Source organism: Onychomys torridus, chromosome 4 (genome assembly GCF_903995425.1).
Source record: "Onychomys torridus chromosome 4, mOncTor1.1, whole genome shotgun sequence".
NCBI classification, from domain to species: Eukaryota; Metazoa; Chordata; class Mammalia; order Rodentia; family Cricetidae; genus Onychomys; species Onychomys torridus.
Genome location: NC_050446.1, coordinates 103,393,844 through 103,417,115, shown reverse-complemented (window position 1 = coordinate 103,417,115; position 23,272 = coordinate 103,393,844). Strand labels below are relative to the sequence as shown.

At 45.3% G+C, this 23,272-nt stretch overlaps 1 protein-coding gene across 1 annotated transcript in view; it reads left to right on the top strand.

Moving 5' to 3' along the window:
• Positions 1-3,857: 3,857 nt before the first annotated feature.
• LOC118581386 overlaps positions 3,858-23,272 on the top strand; it is a 30,758-nt gene continuing 11,343 nt past the window's right edge. The window contains exons 1-3 of the mRNA XM_036183436.1: positions 3,858-4,069; positions 15,736-15,919; positions 17,000-20,194. Of these exons, the coding sequence (XP_036039329.1) occupies positions 3,858-4,069; positions 15,736-15,919; positions 17,000-20,194 (3,591 nt within the window). The remainder of the gene's footprint in view (positions 4,070-15,735; positions 15,920-16,999; positions 20,195-23,272) is intronic.

Below are 23,272 nucleotides of genomic sequence, written 5' to 3'. Positions count from 1 at the left end.
TCTCTCTGCCCCTTGGAGTATGTGTGTTTCTGTGGGGCCCAGGGACTCTGCTTGGTGTTTGTTTGTTTATTTATTTATCTAATGGTCTTTAAATTATCCCATCCCTCACACACCCCTCTGACTTTCATATCATATGCATGTTTACACTTCTGTTTAAACTTGGATTCCAGTTATAGAAAATAGGCAACACTCCTCCTTTGCACACTCTGAGTTTGACTTGCCATGTACTTATCATGTAGCGATCTCCAGTTCCTTCAATTCCCTGCAGATGGCATTATTTCATGCTTTTGTATGGCTGAATAAAACTCTATTGTGCAGTGTCTGGAGAATGGAGAGAGAGAGAGAGAAGAGAGAGAGAGAGAGAGAGAGAGAGAGAGAGAGAGAGAGAGAGAGAGAGATAGGGAGAGATCTTGTTGGCATGTGCTGTGCTGCATTGGAGACAGAACAACAAGGTCACTCCTGTTATTTCTGCTTCCCTGGCTGTTCCTGGCTGCCTCTGCCTCACATCCCCCAGGAGTGCTGGTATTACAGATGCTCCAGTCTGCCTTTTCTGTGGGTACCAGAGTTGGACAGTGGTCAGGCTTGTGTGACAAGAGCTTTTACTCACAGAACCATCTTGCTGGCCCTCCAATGCATATTTTTGACACATTTGTCAAAAGTTCATGGCTGCAGCTCGGAGAGTCTCTGTGTCTTTTATTCTGTGGCATCAGCTTACATGTCTGTTTTTGTGCTAGGGCCATGCTGTTTTCATTACCACAGCTCTGTGGTATAATTTGAGATTGGGTCTTATGATAACTCCATTGCTCTTTCCGCTTAGAGTCACTTTGGCTATTTGGCTATTTGGTCTTGGTGCTTCCATATTGTCTTTCTGACTGCTTTTTTCTTTTCTTTTTCTTTCTTTCTTTCTTTTCTTTTTTCTTTTTTTCTTTTTCTCGAGGGTTTCTCTGTGTAGTTTTGGCGCCTGTCCTGGAACTCACTCTGTAGCCCAGGCTGGCCTCCAACTCACAGAGATCCACCTGCCTCTGCCTCCCAAGTGCTGGGATTAAAGGTGTGCGCCACCACTGCCCAGCTATATTTCTATATTTTCATTTTATGTGTATGAGTGTTTACCCTGCATGTATGTAAGTACAGAGCATGCATGGCTGCTGTCCACAGAGGCTAGAAGAGGGTGCCAGATGTCCTGGAACTGGAGTTACAGATGGTTGGAAGAACAGCCAGTGTGCTTAACCATTGAGCCTTTTCTACAGACTCTCTGTCTTTTCCAGTCCAAACTGGCTGGCATAGATTTATTTTAATCATTATTTTATTTTACCACTGTGGGAGTTCTGCCTGCATGTATGTCTGTGTACCACCTTCATGCGATGCCCTCAGAGGCCCAAGCACGGGATCATGACAGGTGTGAAGCTCCATATGGGTTCTGGGAATTGAACCCTGGTCCTCTGGAAGAGCAGCCAGTGCTCTTACCCACTGAGGCAGCTCTCCAGCTCTTTTCCTATTATCTCTTTTGTTTTCTATTATTTCTGTGTAACAACTTTTTGGTTGTATATTCTTTCATCTTCCCCAGTGGTTAACCTTAGTGATTGTGTCCTTATCACAGATGTATGAGTTTTTTCCCCTCATAAATTTCTTATTGATGCTACAACCCTAAAACATATCAATGCTTCCTCTCTCCTGCCTCCGATGCTGTGGCCACCTGCCTTTTACTACTGTAAAGATAAACTATTATTGGTGTTTTCCCACTCATTTTAAAATAAGCAACTGTCTCAGTTACTTTTCTAATGCTGTGACAAAACACCATGACCAAGGCAACTTAGAAAATAAAAATATTTGATTTGGGGTCACAGTTATAGAGGGTCAGAGTCCATGACCATCATGGTGGGGAGCATGGCAGCAGACAGGCAGGCATGAAGCTTGAGCAGCAGTTGAAGCTTTCATCCTTATCTACAAATAGATTGACCTTCGGACAGTCCTTGGTATAGGGGAGTGTGGATTGAGAAATAATAGATAGGAAAAATAGAGATGTACGAGGTAAAAGAAAGAGACAGAGACACAGAATAGCATCGGGAGGGCTCTGGGTTAATACCACAGTTGCCCAGAGTTTATTTCTCATGGGCCTTTTATACACCAGCAAGGGGAGAGGCAAAAGACCTCCCCCTCTCAAGGGCATCATGGTTCAAGGTACAAAGTACAGACAAGCGTAAACACTTTCTCAATTCTCAAAACATCTTAGTAGCCATGCCTTATGGCAAAACATCCTGTAATCAGGCCTTGAAGTATAAAACATCTGGTAACCATACCTTTGACCAAAACATCCTATTATGGAGCCTTGTGGGGCAAAATAGGCTCCAACTCTCTGACCTTGAGTCAAGATGGAATAAGGCCACACTATAGAGTCTCTGTGGGCCCCTCCACAGTAGGAGGCAGAGGGAGACAGCTGTCTGGTAATGGCACAAGCTTCTTAAATATTAAAGCCAACCCCCAGTGACACACCTCCCCCAACAAGGTCACACCTTGTAATTCTTCCCAAACAGTTCCACCAATTGGGGACCAGGTATTCAAGCATGTGAGCCTCTGGGTGTCATTCTTATTCAAACCGCCACAGCAACATTTGTGCGTGTGTGTGTGTGTGTGTGTGTGTGTGTGTGTGTGTGTTTTACCTATGTATTATCCTAAGATTCTTTTAAATTTTTTTATTGGTGTGTATGTGCTTGTGTGTGCATGCCCACTTGTGCACACATGTGTACACATATGTATGTGCCTGCTCCTTGGAGAAGAGTGTGTCAGATCCCCTTAAACTAGAATTATAAGTGACTGTGAGCTGCCCGATGTGGTTTCTGGAAACTGAACTTAGGTCCTCTGTAAGAGGAAGAAGCGCTCTGAACCACTGAGCCATCTGGCTAACCTGAGTCTTCTCTTTTACTCTTCATTTGGGGGAATATTTTGAAGGAGAGAATAAGATGAATAAGTCATAGAATCCCTGTAGCAAGCTTTTTCTTTTGGGCCACCAACCAGTTCCCAAATCATGACCTGGAGACTTATTATTAGTCATGAATGCTCCGCCTTATCTTAGGTCTTATTTTAATCTGTTTCTCTTTATGTGTGTTTTTGCCTCAGGGCTTTTTAACCTCTCTTTCTGTATGTCCTGCTCTGTGTCTGGTGGCTGGTGGCTGCCTGGCTGGCCCTAGGCATTTCCCTGTTCTCTCCTCTCTTCTTCTTTTCTCATTCTTTCTTAGCCTAGATTTTTCCTTCTGTTTATTCTCTCTGCCTGCCAGCCCTGCCTATTCCTCTCCTGCCTAGCTATTGGCCATTCAGCTTTTTATAAGACCAATCAGGTGCCTTAGGCAGGTGAAGAGAAACAAATGCAACAGTCTTTACATGATTAAACAAATGCAGCACAAATGTAACACACCTTTACATCATTAACAAAGACAGCAGAAACATATGTAACACACCTTCACATAATTAAAGTGATATTCCACAGCATAAACAAATGTAACACATCTTTGCCCAGTTAAAATAACGTTCTACCACAAATCCCAGCATTGGATTGTCATTAACCACTTCTTAACTGTGTCTATTTTGTGGTTTGTGAGTCTACTTTTCATTCTGTTGTCTTCTTCGGGGTCTGACCTAGTGTGTCTTTGCCCCACCCCACCCCTTTTCATATGTTTCTGCTAAGCCACAACCTGCTGTGTGTGTAAGGTCTTTAGTATAAATCTTAAATATCCATTTAATATTTCATAGATTTTTTTCTCTATAGGTGTAAAACTAGGTGAACATTGAATCAAGAGAAATACTTTCATATTTCATTTGTCAACAAGCCTGAGCTTATGGTGTCATCATTTCTGTTCACAGTCATGAAGATGGACTCTTTCCTCTGGGATGACTTTAGTCCTATGATACAGAACAGGGCCATGGAGCAAATCGTCACACCAATGACTGTCCAGCTTTGTCATCTGCTCATCTCAGTGGAGAGGAGAGATGTACAGAATGAAGCCTTTACCTCCTTGCAGAAGGTGGCAGAGGAACTGGCCAATGCTAGTGAGGAGTTTGTGCATGTTGCCGGCAGGTAATATCCCCATGGAACTTAAGCCCATTACCATGACAGATTGGCAGACAACAGAACATATAAATACATTCTGATTATAGTCTTTAACGCTTTGGGGGCAGGTGGATGTAGCTCAGTTGATAGAGTTCTTGCTAGCATACAAGAAGCTCTGGGTTTCATCCCCAGCACTGCATAAACTGGATGTGGTGGTGTACACCTATAATCCCAGAACTCAGGAGGTAGAGTGTGGAGGGCCAGAAGTTTAAGGTTTTCCTTGACTACTGTCTTAGTCACTATTCTATAGCTGTGAAGAGACACCACGATCAAGATAACTCTTATAAAAGAATGCATTTAATTGTGGGCTTGCTTACAGTTTCAAAGGTTTGGTTCATTATCATTAAGGTGGGAAGCATGGCAGCATGTAGGCAGAAGTAGCTGAGAATTCTGCATCCTGATCCATATGAAGAGAGAGAGAGAGAAAATGGGCTTGCAATGGGCTCTTTGAAACCTCAGAGCCCAGCCCCAGTGACACACTTTCTCCAACAAGCCCATTCATTCCCAGTCCTTCTAATCTGTTCAAATAGTGCCACTTCCCAGTGACTAAACTTTCAAATGCATGATCCCATGGGGGCCATTTTAATTCAAACCACCACAGCTACATAGCCAATTTGAACCCAGACTGAGCTACATGAGACCCTGTCTCAAGAAATAAATGCTTTCTGAAAAAAGATGTATGAAAAATAAATTAGTTCAAGAATGGATGTAGGTTGCTTTGGTTCACTTCTCTGTTGCTGTAGTAAAACACTGGCCAACAGCAGCAACGTGGAGGAGGGAAGGCTTGAGTTGACTTAACACATTGTAGTTCACCATCAAGGGAGAAACTCAAGGAAGGACCTTGGTGGCAGGAACTAAAGCAGAAACCGTGGAGTGACTGTTTATTGGGTTGCCCCCTTGGCTTGCTCAGCCATGATTCTGAGATAGTCAAGGCCCATCTGCCACGAGTGGTACCACCCACAGTAGGCTGGGCCCAACTATACCAATTATCAATAAAGAAAATGTCCCCATAGACATGACTACAGAACAATCTGCTGAAGGCAATTCTTCAGTCCAGATCCCTCTTCCCAGGTGCATTAAGTTGACAACCAAGATTAGCCATCACAGCTATGGAGTTAGGGCAGGGCCTAAAGATCATGTGACTCTAGTTAGGTAAAAAGAAAAATTATAGTGAGAAATAATGTAAAATGTTTGTTATAAATTATGTATAGGAGCTCGAGAGATGCCATAGCACTTAAGAGTGCTTGGTGCTCAATCATGAACCTAAGTTCAGATCCCAGAACCCCTGTAATAACACACACACATAAATAAAATGAATTATATAGGAATTTGGTAACAGTGATTTTATACTATTTTAATACTTTCCTATAGATTCTGATTTCTGACAATGCATTTTTAGATGTATTTATTTATTACATATACAGTGTTCTGCCTGCATGTATCCCTGCAGGCCAGATGAGGGCACAGATGGTTGTGAGCCACCATGTGGTTGCTGGGAACTGAACTCAGGACCTCTGGAAGAGCAGCCAGTGCTCTTAACCCCTGAGCCATCTCTCCAACCCTGACAATGCATTTTTTAATCACAAAAAGTATAGTAAGTTTTGAGAGAGACTAAATGTTGTTTGTTTTCACAACAGTATAAATGCCTTTGCTGTATTGTCTGTTCCTGGCAGGATAAATTATTTATACAGATAATTATCAGTATTCATGACTGTGGGAAACAGTCCAGCCCTTTTTATCCTTGCAGAACCATAATAATAAACACTTGGACTTGAGTTTGGCTCCACCATCCCTGAGCAGTCCCCAGGTTCCCAGAGAAGCCAAATGGAGGCAAGCAGCATACCCCACTAAGTGTTGAGCTGGCAGGTTCCTGCCTTCCTCTGCTGGGCAAGCTCTCAGGAAGCCGAAACCTGCCACATCAGCTGCTGTCAGTGTGTGCCAGTGAGAAGAGGCCAGCACAAGGATGTGTTTCCTCTTGCTACAAGCATATCTTATGATGAACATTTAGGAACTATGAATGAGCAAAAGAAAGAAAAAAAATATTATCAACAAACCTGCAACTTAGAGACAGCTACACTCTTGAGTATTCAAGTATATTCTACCCCCGCCCCCCAGACAGGGTTTCTCTATGTAGCTTTGGAGCCTGTCCTGGAACTCACTCTGTAGACCAGGCTGGCCTCCAAACTCACAAAGATCCACCTGGGATTAAAGGCATGTGCCACCACCGCCTGGCCTTCAAGTATATTCTTATTCCGAATATTTTGAATATTTTCTTTCTCTTTTAATTTTTCCCTCCCATCACTCTACTTTCTGGTTTTAGTTTTTGTTTTTTCGAGACAGGGTTTCTCTGTGTAACTTTGCGCCTTTCTTGGAACTCACTCTGTAGCCCAGGCTGGTCTCAAACTCACAGAGATCCACCTGCCTCTGCATCCCAAGTGCTGGGATTAAAGGTGTACGCCAACACCGCCCGGCTACTTTCTGTTTTTTAAGAACTCATATAAAAATATCTCTGCGGAGGGCTGAAGAGATGGCTTCTGCTCTTGCAGAAGACTGAGTGTGGTTTCCAGCACCCATGCCAGGTGGCTCACAACCGCTTGTTACTCAAGTTCCAGGGGGTCCAATTCCTTAGTCCCTATAAGTACTGTACTCTTTCGGATGCGCGCGCACACACACACACACACACACACACACACACACATATACAGACATACAATAAGTCTTTAAATAATATGATGAATGGGTGAAGGAAATATTATACAAATGCATGTGCATACAAGAAAATATGACACGTAGACAGTGAAATTACACTTTATTCACCCATAAAGAAATTGTGGCATTTACATGACACTAAAAGATGCTAGTAATCATTATGTGAAAAGAAGTGAGGCGGACTCAGAAGATAAACACCATGCTTTCTTTCACATGCAGACTTAGATCTAAAATTGCATGTGTGTGTGTGTGTGTGTGTGTGTGTGTGTGTGTGTGTGCACGTGCATGCGTGCACGTGCACCTGTAAGTTGTGAAACTAGAAAGGGATCATGAGAGGGAGGAGGAAGAGGTGAAAAAGAAAGAAGGTAGTGAAATCTATCTGACATGAAGGCAGAATGGGGGAGCGTTTGGAGGCGTCAGAAGAAGAGGGAGGAGAAGGGAGCATGGTGGAGAGGAGATGAGTTAGAATCACCCCAGTGTGTGGGGATGCCTTGATGAAATCCATTCCTTTGTACACTAGCTTCAATTAATGTAAGATTTTTTTAAAACCTTTGCAGATGTTCCTGTCCACGTGTATGGTATATGTGTGTGGACACATGCATGTTTGTGCAGGTGCATGGGCATAAAGCAGTCTATAGTGATGAGCCCCATTTACCCTGGGTCTGTGTGAACAGTACTCTGAGGCTGGACAGCGCACAATGTCATATGCATCCTGGTAGCTTTATACATGTTTAACTCTTTAAGAAATTGCCAGGGCTGTGACTGGGGTAAATCTAGGAGGAGTAGGGTGAATATGACCAAGCACATCATATGCATGTATGAAGTTCACAAAGAATTAATTAAAATACTATATATTTTTTAAAGATTTATTTATTTATTATTTATACAGAAGAGGGTGCCAGATCTCATTGCAGATGGTTGTGAGCTACCATGTGGGTGCTGGGAATTGAACTCAGGACCTCTGGACCTCTGGAAGAGCACAGTCGGTGCTCTTAACCTCTGAGCCATCTCTTCAGCCCCAAATACTATATTTTTCAAATTGCCAGAATATGTCATACAGTGTACAGCAGTATGAGAAACCCAGTTCTCACACACTGAATTCCTCAGCACTTGAAATAATCAGAACTTTTTGTTTTTGTCTTTTGAGACAGGGTTTCTCTGTGTAACCCTGGCTGCACTGGAACCCACTCTGTAGACCAGACAGACCCTAAATTCACAGAGATCCACAAGCCTCTGCTGGAATTAAAGGTGTGTGCCACCCACCATCCAGCTAATAATCAGAATTTTTTTTTTGAGCTGAGGATCAAACCCAGGGTCTTGTGCTTGTCAGGCAAGCGCTCTACCACTGAGCTAAATCCCCAACCCCAGAATTTTTAATTTAGCTATTCTAGCAGATATTTTACCTTGATTTAAACTTTAATTCCCTTGAAATAATGCCATAAAACATTTTTAGTCATTCGAAGATTCTAAAGTTTTTATTATTTTTAGTTATGTGTTGAGGTTTTGTGCCTGTGAGTGTTGGTGCCCACAGAGGCCTGAAAAGGGTGTTGGATCCCCTGGAAATGGAGTTACAGGTGGTTGTGATCTGCTTGACATGTGTGCTGGAAACTGTAATTGAACTTGGCTTCTCTGCAAGCACAGTATATACAGCTTACCTGTTGAGAGATCTCTCCAACCCCTTAAAGATTTTTTTCAATTATGTATCTCTGTGTGTGGGTATGTGCATTTGAGGGGAGTTGCCCTTAGGGCTCAGAAGAGGGTGTCAGAGCCCCTGTAGCTGGAGTTACAGCTGGAGATTGCTGTGAAACCCCAGATGTGTGCTGGGAACTAAACTTGGGACCTTTTCCAGAGCAGCTGAGCCATGACTTTAGCCCCCTATCTGCATATATATCCCAGCTACACAGCTTCCCATCTATGCTTGCTGACTTGTTAGGTTATTTGGTTTATCCAATATCTTCACAAATTTTCTCTTGGTCTGTACCTTGTCTCTTTACTAATTTAACAAAGTCTTTCATAAGCCAGAAATTCTTGGTTTTGATGAACCAACTTCACAATAATTTTTGTCTATGGAGTATGGTTGGTTTTTTTTTGTTGTTGTTGTTGTTGTTTTGGTTTTTTTTTTTTTTTTGGTATTGTCTCTAAAAAAAAAAGTTTGCCTAATTCATGACCATAAAACCTTTCTCTAGCCAGATGTGATGGTACATACCTTTGGTCCCAGCACTGGGGAGTCAGAGGCAGGGGCTCTCTGTGAGTTTGAGACCAGGACAGTCAAAACAAAATTTAAAAAAAATTTTTTTCCCTGCTTCCTCCCAGGAATTTTGTGGTTTCACACACTTGCATTTTGATCTAGAATTTGTTTTGAGTGCACATGCTAATGTGATGGAAGGTACAGATGTTTTCACTTTTTAAATGTGGGTTCCCTGCATTCCAGAATCATCTTTTCTTCATTAAGTTGCCTCAGCGCCTTTGTATCAATAGATTATGTGCATGGGTCTCTGTCTGGAGCTTTTGTGTTTGTTTTTGTTTTGAGACAGGGTTTCTCTGTGTAGCCCTGGCTGTCCTAAAACTCACTCTGTAGACCAGGCTGGCCTTGAACTCAGAGATCCCCCTGCCTCTGCCTCCCAAGTACTGGGATTGAAGGTGTGAGCCCCCACTGCCCAGTTCTGTCTGGAGCCTGTGTTAACATGGACAGCTGCTTCCACATGTCTGTGTTAACATGGACAGCTGCTTTAACATGGTGCCTTTATGGTGAGTTCTTGAAATAACATCATGTACAAACCTCCACATTTTTCCTCTTTTGAAAAGTTGTTTACTTAGGGCCTTTGCATACCTTTGTGAACTTGAGAATGTGCTCATAAATTTCCATCTGGGAAAAAAAGCTTACTAGGATTTTAAATGGAATCATGTCAACTCATGGATCAAAACTGGGGTAAATATTGTTTATTCTTCCAATCTAAGAACAGGGAATTTGCCTGGGGGTTGGGGGTGCATGCCTTTAATCCTAGCACTCAGGAGACAGAGGCAGGTAGATCTCTGTGAGTTCAAGGTCAGCCTGGTCTACAGAGCAAGTTCCAGGTCAGTCAGGGCTCTGTTACGTAAAGAAACTATGTCTCAAAAAATTAAACAGGGGTGGTGGGGGGAGATCAAGGAATTTAGAAACATACATATAGGTGTGCACACCGATTCAAAGGAGACAGAGAGAGTTGGGACACTTGGCTATTTGTGGGCAAAAGTAAATGTGGAACTGTGTAAGAAGATCAATTCAAAATCCATCAAACGTCTAACTATAACTCTTCAGTTTATAAATGATTTACAAAGAAACAGAGGATCTGAGTCTTTGAGACTCCTCAGGTTAAGTAAGGAGTTCCAGAAATAAAACTGGAAGCATGATTCAGGAAGGACAAAACAAACTTCTCTTCAGAGGACTCTATTAAATAGACAAAGAGCGGAGCAGCCAGAGACTGGAAATGCTTTTTAATTGAGGTGTGCTCACGGCTGTCCACAGTCATCTCAAAAGCACATCAGAACTCATGGGAACTACAGAATCGTAGCTCCTTTTGCATTTAACATCATGTGCCATATAAAATAAATACACTTCCACAAATGGACATTGACTGGAGCACACAGTACGGTACACATTACAGAAATACACAATTGGTTGTTTTATAGACTTATCCACTGATACAGACATAGTCTTATTGTTTGTTACTACTATTATTTGTCTTTTTGATTACTGGATTGTTATAAACATTTTATATGTTTTTGTACTTTTATGACCTCTACACATATTGCTACCATACAATTTTTTGTTCAGGCAGGTCAAAAGAGATGCTTTTGAATCATTAAAAAACAATCACCAACACCCATTTTTCATCAACAAGAAATAGGGGCTGGTCAGATGGCTCAGCAGGAGGAAGTGCTTGTTGCTAAGTGTGACGTCATAGTTAGATTCCTGTTGCTGTGGTAAAACACCATAACCTAAAGCCACTTGGTGTGTGTGTGTGGGGGGGTGTATTTGGTTCAAAGGATACAGTCTGTCATCAGGGAAAGCCAAAGCAGGGGCAGAGGCAGGACCTGTGGAGGAGAGCTGCTTACATGCTTGCTTTCCATGGCTTGCTCAGCCTGTTTTCTTATACAGCCCAGGACCATCTGCCCGAGGCTGGCACTGCCCACAGTGGGCTGTGCCCTCCCACAACCATTATTAATCCAGTCTGATGGGGGCTTTTTCACAGCCCCAGGTCCCTCTTCACATTTGACTCCAGCTTGTGTCAAGTTGACTTAATGAGGCAGTGCACCTGATGGCCTGAGTTCAATCCCGGGGGCGGGAGGGTGGGGTGGGGGGTCGGCGGGGGGGGGGGGTCCCACATGGAAGGAGAGTTGACTTTCACACTTTTCACTTTCACCTGTCCTTTGACCTTCAAAGGTGTGACATACAAAATAATTCAAAAGAAAAACAGCAGTTTTCATTTTTTAAATCTCTTTCGTGCTATTATTAATATGTAAAATGGCGAAATAAATACATCAATCTGTTCTGAATGAGACCAGTGTCATGGCAGAGAGTCCTAGTGTCGTATTGCTTTGACTAACAATAAGCCAGTCTTAGTGTTCTATTCTGTGAAGAGACACCATGGCCAAGGCAACTCATTTTTTAAAAAGATTCATTTATTTAACATACATTGGGGTTTTGCCTGCATATATGTCTGTATGAGGATGTCAGATCCCCTGGAACTGGAGTTACAGATAGTTGTGAACTTCCATGTGGATGCTGGGAATTGAACCCAGGTCCTTTGGAAGAGCAACCAGTTCTCTTAACCACTGAGCCATCTCTCCATCCCCCAAGGCAACTCTTATTTAATTGGGCCTGGCTTACAGTTTCAGAGCTTAGTCCATTATCATCACGGCAAGGAACATGACAGCACACGGGCAGCATGATGCTGGAGCAGTAACTGAGAGCTTTCCGTCCCGATCCTCAGGCAGCAGGCAGAGAAAGAGCAAACAATGCTCGGCCTGGCGTGGGCTTTAGAAAGTTCAAAGCTCACACCCAGTGACACACTTTCTCGGACAATGCTGCATCTACTCCAGGAAGGCCACACCTCTTAATCTTTCCCATGCCCTGGTGACTAAGCGTTCCAAATAGGAGAATGGCGGTCAATCTCACTCAAACCCACTGCAAAGCCTAAAAGAAGAAAACCCAAAATGTAAGCCATGTGTGAAACGCACACCTTGGACTCTTGTCAACACACCACGTTAAGTATCAATGGTCTCGCTTGCATTTCTCAATGGTGGTTCAGTCTTTACTAGAAGCCCGTGCAGCAATTAGAGCTACACTTTTTTATATTGTAATAAACAAACAAATAAATGTTTTTCTGTTGTGAAAGTTTTGTCTTTCCAAGAGTCAGTTAAACTAAAAACTACACATTGCTTGGTTTTTAAGCAGTGTCCATCTCACATGGTCACTTGGTGGCTCTGACTTCTGAAACCTAAGGACTTGGGTGACATAGTGAAAATAGTGTTTATATTTCTTTATATAGTATAGCTGAATAGCAGCAACTTGCACTCTGTGTAAACTTTCTGGAAAATCATTCTTTTTAATTTTTTTTAAACTTTTGAGACAGGGTGTTACTCTGTAATTTGGTTGGCCTAGAACTCACTGTGAAAACTCTCAGAGACCTGTCTGCCTTAGCCTCCCCAGTACTGGGATTCAAGATATGTGCCACCATGCTTGGCCTGAAAATAATCTTTCTAAACATATGTAGAAATAATCTTATAGAATAGGCGGGTTTTCCATTATTTTAAGGGGTGTGACAATTTCTGAGCTACTGTCACAGTCGTAAATGTCCAGCTATTGGCTGTCTGAATGGATTGCTAGTGAAGATTTGTCTAGAATTACTCTCTTACATCTCCACTGAGAACCATAATCCATATCCCACATAGGTAATGACAGATACACAGTGGACATTTTGTTTAAAGGACACAAAGTAGCAATAGTTGGGGAAGTGAATCCACATCAAAACCGTTTGCAACAACACAGAGTGAGCTAACAGTAATCTGAGCATCATGGAAGTGAAATCCTGTATCAGTTACTTTGTTGCAACTTAAGGGAGAAAGAGTTTATTTGGGCTGTGGTTCCAGAGGAAGAGCCCAAACCGCTGGACTGCAGAAGCATGACATCAGGCAGCTGGAGCAGGAAGCTGAGAGCTCACATCTTCAGCAACAAACACCAAGTAGTGATCAAACGGAGCTGGGATGAGGCTATACACCCTCAAAGCCAGGTTGTTCTTCCTCCAGCAACTCTGCACCTCCCCTAACAGGGCCACCAACTAGCGACTGGGTATTCAAGTACCTCAGCCTACGAGAGACACTTCTCATTCAAACCACCACAAAGCCATACACATGCCATTGAAAGCTTAGTCTTGGGGCTGGAGAAATGGCTTCTAGTTTGCTGTTATAGAAATGCCATGTGGCCTTGGTGGATGTCTGCATCACGAATGGCAGTATCAACAGCATTTTGCTTGCCTGGTGAGAGCTGTCATGTGACCAGCCTTGTAAAGACATTCTGGAGCTTCCAAACATTTCCACATTTTATCCCTGCCCCCTTTTTTTCTGCATGTGTATGGAGTATGCATGCATACATGCACATTTATATATGTGTGGGTTGAAGATGTGTAGTTGTTTGTTTTTGCTCTTTTGAGGGGACCCTCTACCCAGCTCCCAAATAAATGACACAGAGGTTTATTCTTAATTATGAATGCTCGACCTTAGCTTGGCTTGTTTCTTGACAGCTTTTCTTAACAACTTATCCCATCTACTTTTTGCCTCTGGGCTTTTCCTATTCTCTTACTTCTGTAAATCTTACTCTTACTCTGTGGCTTGCTGTGTAGCTGGGTGGCTGGCCCCTGAAGTCCTCCTCCTTCCCTGGCTACTTCCTTCCTCCCAGATTTCTCCTTCTATTTATCCCCTCTGCCTGCCAGCCCTGTCTATTTCTCTCTCCTGCCTCACTATTGGCCGTTCAGCTCTTTATTAGACCGTCACGTGTTTTGGACAGGCACAATAACACAGCTTTACAGAGTTAAACAAATACAACATAAACAAAAGTAACACATCTTAAAATAATATTTCCCAGCACAGGTGTGTATACAGATGTGTGTGCACATGTGTATGGAGAGCAAAGCCTGACTTGAGTGTCTTCATCTATCGCTCTCTACCCTATAGAGATTGAGGCAGGGTCACTCACTTGAACCAGGAACTTGCTGATTTATCTACTCTAGCCAGCCAGATTGTTCCAGCCCTGTCTCTGTCTCCTAACCCTTGGATTACAGATAGGCTGCCACGCCCACCCAGCATTTGTGTGGGTACTGAGATCTCAACTCAGGTTCTGGTGCTTGAATAGCAAGCACTTTCTCACAGAGCCACCTCCTTAGCCCCTGGAGGCAACGTTTACATTTTCTATGTACTTGGAAGTCTAGATCAGCAAGAGATATCTTCAGAGAGTAATGAATTCTTTCTCTGGCTTCAGGTTCTTATATCTCATTATCAGCTGCAGGACAGCTTTCCTTAGGTGAAGAAAGATGCTAATCTGGATTGTTCTCTATCCATGATATCAATCATCCTCACAGACAGGTTCATCCTCAAAGGAAAGGGATTGGTTTATCACACCAAGGATCAAAACCTGCATCTGGTTGGGGATTTAGCTCAGTTTTGGTCCTTAGCTCTGGAAAAAAAAATTTCAAAAATGTTTCGGGCTGGAGAGATGGCTCAGTGGTGAAGAGCATCTGGCTGCTCTTCCAGAGGTCCTGAGTTCAATTCCCGGCAACCACATGGTGGCTCTCAACCATCTGTAGTGAGATCTGGCGCCCTCTTCTGGTCTGCAGGCATTCATATAGACAGAACACTGTATGCATAATAAATAAATAAATTAAATCTTTAAAAAAAAAAAAACAACTTGCATCCAAGCACTCTGCAGAAGACTCATTTGATGTTCAAGAGAAGTCTGGAATTTGTTTTACCTATTCAATGATGACTACCAACCTTGGGGTGTTTAAAATGAAGCACCATTTCAAGTGCTGATTCAAATATGTAGGATCTTGAACTCTCTCATTGCTGATTAGAACACAGTATGTTGCAACTACTTTAGAAAATATTCTCTAAAAGTTAAAAGTATACTTGTTACCAGGCATTTTTCCCAGAGGAATGGAATCCTGTGTCCACACAAAGAACAAGGCATGAATACCCACAGCAGCATTCTTTATTTTTAGTTTTGTGCCCCCAGTACTGGGGACTGAACTGAGAACCTGGCACCTCTAGGCATTTCAACTTTTGAAACAAGTTCTCAGTAAGTTGTCCAGCTGACCACAAACTCACTATGTGGCCCACGCATGCTGTGAATTTGTGATCCTCCTGCCTCTGCCTCCCAAATAGCTGGGATTAGGGGTGTGCACCACTATGCCAAGCTTGGCGGCTTTATCTTATTCTTAGTAGCTAAGACAGTGGCCTCCGCCAGTTTCTTACCTGAAACTCTGAATGTGCTCGGCTCAATTGTCTCCAGGCTGCTGAGAGGAAAAGCCTGGGACTCAGAGTTCTCTGCCTAATGTCTGTCCTTAGCCTGTTTAACCTAACAGTGTGACGTTTGTAAAGGCTGAGACATATATTGAGGGAACAACTCTAATTCACAAACTAAGACATTTGAAGAAAGGCTGAAGAGAGTTGTTTGTTTGTTTGTTTAACTCAGCATTGTGTCTCTGGCCCCTAAGCACAGCCGTCAAGGTTCATTTTAATGGCCACCTGGTGTACCTGCTGTGTATCCTCATTCCCACGTGTTTTTTTTTGTTTTTGTTTTTGTTTTTGTTTTTTGTTTTTGTTGTTGTTGTTGTTTGTTTGTTTTGGTTCTGATGTGATAACATTATAAGTGCAATGTGTCTGTTCAGGCTGGTGGCCGACTCCGAGGAGGTGTGGTTTCAGGAGGAAATGCAGCCAGTGGCGGAGTCTCTAAGCCTCTCTGGGAGGAACATCCTGATGGTAACAGAGAAACTCCCCCTGCAGCCTGAGAGTCAGCGTCATTGGGAGGAGCTAGTGGCCACCGCTCAGCAGATCCTGGTGGACACTACCAAGGTGAGGCTCTCTCAGAGCTGGCTGACTGCTTGGTCATTGCTGGAGAACACGCATGGCTATGCAGTTCCCACAGGAACTCCTGAGTGTCCCTTAAATTGAAACCTGCCCAGGTGCTTGCCAAGATCCCCCCCCCACACACACACACACACAGAATTCATTACCAATTTAATCAGGGCTAAATTGAAGCTGTAATGGAGCTGGTATAACCTACCAGTTTCCAAATATTATCAACTTTTCACCCTGACCCACATTCCTTGCTAAATACAACTTAAATTTATTTTTAGGGGTTTTATTTATTTTTATTTTATGTGTATGAGTGTATGCCTGAATGTGTATCTATGCACCACGTCTGTAAAATGCCTGAGGGAGGCAGAGTGGGACAGAGGAGTGCAGAGGATACTCTAAAATTGGAGTTACAGAAAGTTGTGTGCCCCTCTTGGATGCTGGGGATCAAACCCAGGTCCTCTGGAAGAGCAGCCAGTATTCTTAACTGCTGAGCCATCTCTCCAGCCCCAGTGCACAGCTTTTAGATTGGAATATTGCTCCTGGTTCAAACACATATTCCTCAAAATATTTTGTTGTTGTGTGTTGTATAACTTGTGTAGTGTGGCTTTAGTTGCAATGTGGTAGGGGAAGGTGAGGGGCAGAATCAGAGGGTTTGGGGCACCTGTTGATGGTGAATGAAAGGAGAAAGGCTTTTGACTTGGGTACCAGCCCCAGGGGTAGGAAGTGGATGGAGCTGTCTTGGAGAGGTGGAGTCAGGCTAAAAAGCTGTCACAGAGAAGAGCTCCAGGCCATCGTTCCCATCTAAATAATAATCCGCCTTTGAACAGTCCAGGGAAGACCCCACAGTAAATATGGAGGGAAGGCAGCTGCTTCAGACCTCTGGTTTACAAAGAAATGCGCACACACGCAAACCTCCAATTCTGGAGTGTGCATTCTCAAGTCCAGTCACCTAGACGGTGCCTGTATTTGGTTACATTCAGGTTAACTGACCATGTAAGGTCTCCTAGGTTTAAGTACATGGCTCCAAGAATGTTCAGTCATCTTCACGTCTCTTTCCTGTGACCGCCCCAGCAGATCTTGCTCCTCGAAGACGCAGCAATGGTGAGGAAGACTGTGCCCGCGGCTGGTTGGTGTCTGACGTGCTTGGAGGCTCTGGAGGCCGCAGAGGACGCCACGTCGCTGCACGCCTCGCTTGCTGACCTGGCTGCTGCGCTGCTGCAACTGGGCAGCCTGACCACGCGCTGGGCCTGGGACGAACGCCTGGGTCGAGTTCGCCACCGATTAGGGTGCTGCATCCCAGAGCTGCTCGCAGCCACCCGCGGCCACCTCCGGCACCCGTGCGATCCGCAGCTGGTGGCTTCACGGCGCCGCGTCTTTGCTCTGACCAGGCAGAGCCTCAGAGAGCTCCTGGTTGTGTTGCAGCTTGGCGTCGCAGGGCCCAGTGCGCGCTCTCAGAATGGAGCATTGGCGCATCGTCTGCAGAAGCTGCGACAGGTCCTGGAGGAGCCCGGGCCCAGTCCCCTGCGTGGTGGGCTGTTGGACGCGCCACTGGCCGCCGTGGTGTGGCACTGCCTGCGCCTAGCCGCCTGCTCCGCGCCTCAGGAGAGGATGCACCTAGTGTCCCATTGCCGCCAGCTGCTGCAGCTCCGCCCCAGGGTGCACCGGCCTTCCCAGCCCAGCTCAGGGGCAGAATGGGAAGCTCTGCGGGCCGCGACTGATGCGCTCTATCAGGGAGTCCGAGCTGGGTTACTGCGCCAGATTCTGGACACGTTCACAGATACCCAAAGTCCTCTAGAGAGGCTGGTCCAGGCTGCCTTGACGACTTCCACTATCAGGTCCCCGTGCAATAGCGAAGCCCTGGCAGAGACTCTCCAGCTTCTCCTTGATGCTTTCCACAACCAAGCGAAGCAAATGATCCGAGTGGCACGCTTGGTTTGGGTCTGCTGCCCCCAACAGCAAACTGGCAGAGACGTGGAGGCTGCCGCGGCAGGTCTTTGGGGGCTTGTGGTCAAAACGAAGGAACTCTTTTCCCAAAGTTCCCAAACACGTGGCCTGGACTGGAGCCCTGCCTCCCTGCAGGCATTGCTTGAGGCCTGGGCCAGGGAATCCGAACACCTCTTGGCATGCTTTGATGTCGTTCTCGATATTCCTGAATTCCTGAGTTTGTCCATCCAGGAAATGACCGAACACTTGAACCTGTACACAAGGGTTCTGAGGAGCGGAGCGTCCAGAGAGTTTTCCAGCTCTGTGGCGTTCTTACGCAGAAGAGCCACACACATAGTACAAGTGATGAGCAGGTATGTGGGTCAAGACCCAGATCCCATTTTCCGAAACGGGATGAGAGTCGTGGTCCAGCAGCTGGCGCAGTCTTCCTTGACGCTGGCTGCAGCCACTGAAGGCAGCACAGGTGGAGGCAGCGCTCAGGACACAGGTGCCTTTTTAACTATGGCAAAACATCTCATCTATTCAGCTCAGCAAGTCCATGAGGGGCTGGATGGGACCAACCACCCAGACATCCTCAGCCCGCTTCGATTCCAGGTCCAAAGGTTTGATATTGCCATGCGATGGCCTTATATCATTCTCCCCAGCCTCCAGAATCCCACAGCTCCCACAATGAAATACCAGCAGGTACCTGGGTTAGAGGAAAGCGGTGCAAACAGCTCTTTCCCACCAGTAGAACCACTTTCCTACCGAGGGGTCCCTGACCCCTGCAAACAGGGGTGGGGCTCCCCGTTCCTTACTGTCCGCAAAGTCATCACTACTATGGAGAAGCAGGATCACCGGGTAGTGACCTCACCACGCACCAACTTGCCAGAGCAGGAGTCGTCTGTGAATACAGCCCAAGAAACCCAGGCTGAGGAAGAATCCCTGGGGCCAGAAAGGACAACAAAACTACACGAATTTTCAACAGTGGTACCTTTGATTACTGACCTAGCCAAGGAGGAAGTCCAAAGCACAAATACTAGAAGTGACAGGCTTCTGGGAGTGGCTTTTCAGCAATCTGTGAAGACCAGGGAAGCCAGGCAGGCTCTGGTAGTCAGGGCTGGTGACTGGTACCGTCTGTGTCAACAACTATTTCTCCATAGCTTAACGGCTGAATTACCAGGGAGCATGGCAGCATTTATGGAGCTTCAGCAGAATTTGGCCTCAATGGTTCAACTAGCAGGCAAAAGTGGCCTGGTGAAGAGCCCTGACCCAATGGAGCACCCAGGAGTGCTTTTAGAGCTACAAAGCAGACTGGAAAAAACAGAGATCCATGCTCAACAGCTGTTGGACCACGTTCTGTCCTCTGATGGTCTCCAAGCCTCCAAGTTGAGGGAAGAGGACATTGACAGTGAGTGCCTTCTGTGGGCAGCAGCTGTCCAGGACCTGGTGCAGAGCATGGAGAGACTCAGCAGGAGACAAGGCCTCTTTCTACTGCCCCTGCAACAAGCCGTGAAGAACCAGAAAGGGTTGCAGGAAGGGTTAGATCAGGCAGCAGATGTTTCTCAAAGGTTACAAGAGGCTGCTGAGCTGTCTAGTGTTCTGTGTGGGGATGAGCAGGTAAAGGGTGAGGTCTCCTTTCTGCGTGGGCAAGTTCACATACTCACAGATGCATTGCTGGAGGTGGCACACATCTTGGTTTCCTCTGCCAAGCCATGTCCCAGTCTTTCCACACGCTTTGAGCTTCTCTGCTTGGAACTCAGCCTGCGAGCCAAGGCTCTGACTGACTATCTGAGTAGTATCAATGCTGTCTATGAGCAAATGTTCCAAGATGCTGTCGGCAAGAGCTCCCAGACAAGGATGCTGTCTGTCATCCAAGCTGTGCAGGGAATCATAGCAGGAGGTCAAGAGTCTGGATCCTTCCAGGAAGACCTTCTTGTGTCTCTAGAGAACATGCTCATGCTCACTAAGGAGGTAGCAAAGAGGGTTCCTGTGCTCCAAGAATACCCAGAGGAGCTGGGGTTGCATATGCTGAACCGGCTTCAGTGGGAATGGGCAGCCAAGGCCCACCATGCAGTGACTCAGCTCCAGGCCTTGGAAGGTTGTCACACTGAGGCCTGGAGACTCCTGGTCCAATGCTTGAAACCCAGGGAGGAGCCAGCAAAGGGCCTAGAAGAGGATCCCATCCAGCTCCAGCCACACTGTAAAGAGGGTGCACCAGGAACCACTGAAGGGGGCAGTGGGAATTCTCAGGATGCTGTTCCCAAAGGCACCCCAGAAAGCTCAATGGGGACCTGTGCAGATGTGCTAGCCACCACTGGAACCACCACAGCAGACGTGATCATGGTAGGCTATTTGGCATCTTTCATCTACCTCCATTTGGATCCTGTTTTCTAGTAACCAAAGACCCTAGCACATCCCAGAAACTTGATGCCCACACCACATGTATAATTCACACAGGGCAGGCAGCATGAGCAGCCTCTAAAAACCTAGGCTTGGGGTTCAGAGATCCTAGCCCATAGCTACCTCTGCCCTGCCCTTACCAAAATCACAGAGCAGTCTCAGCATCATTTAGACTCCAGCATTCTAGTGTCATAGAAGGCTAAAGAGTAAGTCCCTGCAGAAATATTTATCTTCCGTTAGCATCTAGTATGTGTTCTAGAACCAGAGCCTATGCTTTTCATTGGCTTTTGTGGAGTTTTTCCTTACCACGTTAGCTGAACTTTTCTGACTGGCCATACAGGCTGCTTCATGCACTTTGACCTCTACAGATGTCCCCTCCCTGCTCCAAAGTGACAAAAATACAACTAGAACCATTGTAGTAGGGAGTAAAGGGGGTTCTTAGAAAGATGCTAGCTCTGTTGAATACCTCCCCTACATATCTGCTTCCTTCTAGGGCAAGACAGGACACTTAGGCATTAAGGCTCTGAAAGATTTTATGTATTTCTACTGACCATAACCAAAGTCAGTGGGAAACAGTAGAGCTTAGCAGGACTCTAGTAGTTTCTAAGTAGATACACTTCATCCAGTGTGTTCCACTCTAGAGACGGTGGGACCTGGAGAGCAGAGCCTACAAATAGGCGGACTAGAGTCCCACACCACAGCCCACTTTATTCAGAGCATCAGACAATTTATACTCTGAGAGTTAAGAAAGATCATGTGAGTAAAGTTCTCACGAGTTCAAGCTGTCTACAATCACCAGGACAAGCTGCATATGGGAGAAACACGTTTTTTTCCATAGAAATGTATAAACAACAACAGCCAGTTGTAACGAGGAATCTGAAGTAACTCACTCCTGTCTGCTACACCTAGGAGAAGCACAGCAGGACATTCCAAAACCAAGTCTGTGTTGTTGAAGAAACTGAGGTCAGAAGAGTCTTGTTGCCTTGGAGTCTTCTCACACGTACTCAGCACTCCCCTTGCAGGTTTCTTGGATCGTGTTCTGACAAACCAGGATTTCATAGCTGAGTTGCCTCCTCTATCCCCATGATGACCTTGTGAACGGCTGAGCAGAATCGCCCAAAACTCCAGAGGGCTTTTCCCAAGATAAAACTGACCCACACACACCACGCTTTTCCCCCTGCCCTTATTAGCCTGACTTCTTTTTTCTCATCAAAATGTCACTTCCACGAAAGGGAACCCTGTGACCAAGGTGCAACAAGAATAGCAGACACCATTCCCCTATGCTCTAGGCTCGCCTGCTCATCTCTCAGTCTTAGAAATGCAAATAGCTGTCAGGCTCCCCCTCCTCCTTTCTGGTTCTCCATAGTTGTTAGCATGCCAGCCACTCACTGACTTGCCTTCTGTTTCTGTCAGTGTACCAGAAGCATGTCCCAAAGCTGCAAGGCAGGGTGGCAGGGCAGGGTGACACTGGCCACCCAGGTCAGAAGGCTCTGGTAACAAGACAACTACACACGCTTTAAATCCCGCCCGCACTCTTGTCCATGAAGGGACACCTGCGGGAGGTGATTTACTCCAGTTCTGGAGGCTCTAATATACAATCCTAGGCCCACACTGAGAAGCCTGAAGTCATTCTAGGTTTGGATGCTTAAAGTGTCTCATAGGCTTTAAAAAGGCCATTTCCTAAGTTCCCTCTCCATACTAGTTGGGGTTTCTATTGCTGTGATAAAACATCAAAGACCAAGTCAACTTAAAAAAGCAAATGTTTACTGGGTGATGGTGGTGGCACACACCTGTAATCCCAGTACTCGGGAGGCAAAGGCAGGTGGATCTCTGTGAGTTCGAGACCAGCCTGGTCTACAGAACGAGATCCAGGACAGGCACCAAAAACTATACAAAGAAACCCTGTCTTGAAAAACAAAAACAAACAAACAAAAAAAAGCAAAGTGTTTAATTGGCCATATGGCTTCAATGGTTAAGGTTCATGATGGTGGATGAAGGCATGGAGGCAAGAAGCTCAGGGAGTTCACATCCTGATCTATAGTAGGAGGCAGAGAGAACACTGGGAATGCTGGGAAACTTTTGAAACCTCCAGAGTCACTCATAGTGACACACCTCCTCCAAGGCCATGCCTCCTTCCCCTTCCCCAAAAGTTCCACTAACTGGTGACCAAATATTCCAACACATGAGCTTCTGGGGGCATTGTCATTCACACCACCACACTCTTAGCTGCAGACTGCCATGTCCCTCCTCCGTGGCCTTTAGTCACTGCTCTTGAATTCTTGGTCAGTGAGTTCTTAATACCTTCTTTTCACTCACGCCTGCCTTCCTAGCTCCCAACAGGCTGGCCCGTGGTCATCTCTAGAAAAGGTCTCTGCCCTCCACTGCCAGCGCATAGGGCCATCCTGATTTAAAGTCAGGTCGTTGACAAAGCAGATGACATCATACATTTTCAGAAGGCGAGGATACCCTTAATTAAAAAAGTCAAGACAAAAACACCAACAAAGACAGGTGATTTGTGAGTACTAGCTTAGTCTCCTAGTCCACGCCACAGGGCTACTACAGAGCACCACAGATGAAGTGATTTGTAAAGGAAAGGAATTTAACTGGCTCACAGTTCTGGAGGTTGGGGCATATCTGGTGAAGTGAGATAACCAAGGATATCCTCAATTCTTTGTTATTGGGGTCACTTCCAAGTGCATGACAATCTGTCTTGATTCTGGAGTCAGAAAGAACGTAGGAAAGGCTCCACTAAAGAGCCACTAGAAAAACCACACAGCCAACTGTCAGGTCCAACCGACTTTTCAGATGTCGGGCGGGGCTGCTGTTTCCTTGGGGGTGGGGCAAAGATCAAGTTATCAAGAAAAGAAAAGCACAGTTGTTCACAGCAAAGTGTAAAGGCCTTTGGTATAGGATGGTGCGAATGTGTTCAAGTTTGGTATAGAAGGATGGGTGTGAGTGTGTTCAGGTTGAAACATTCAAGGATTCCTGAATTTCCTTTCTTTTTTTTTTTTAAATGAACTA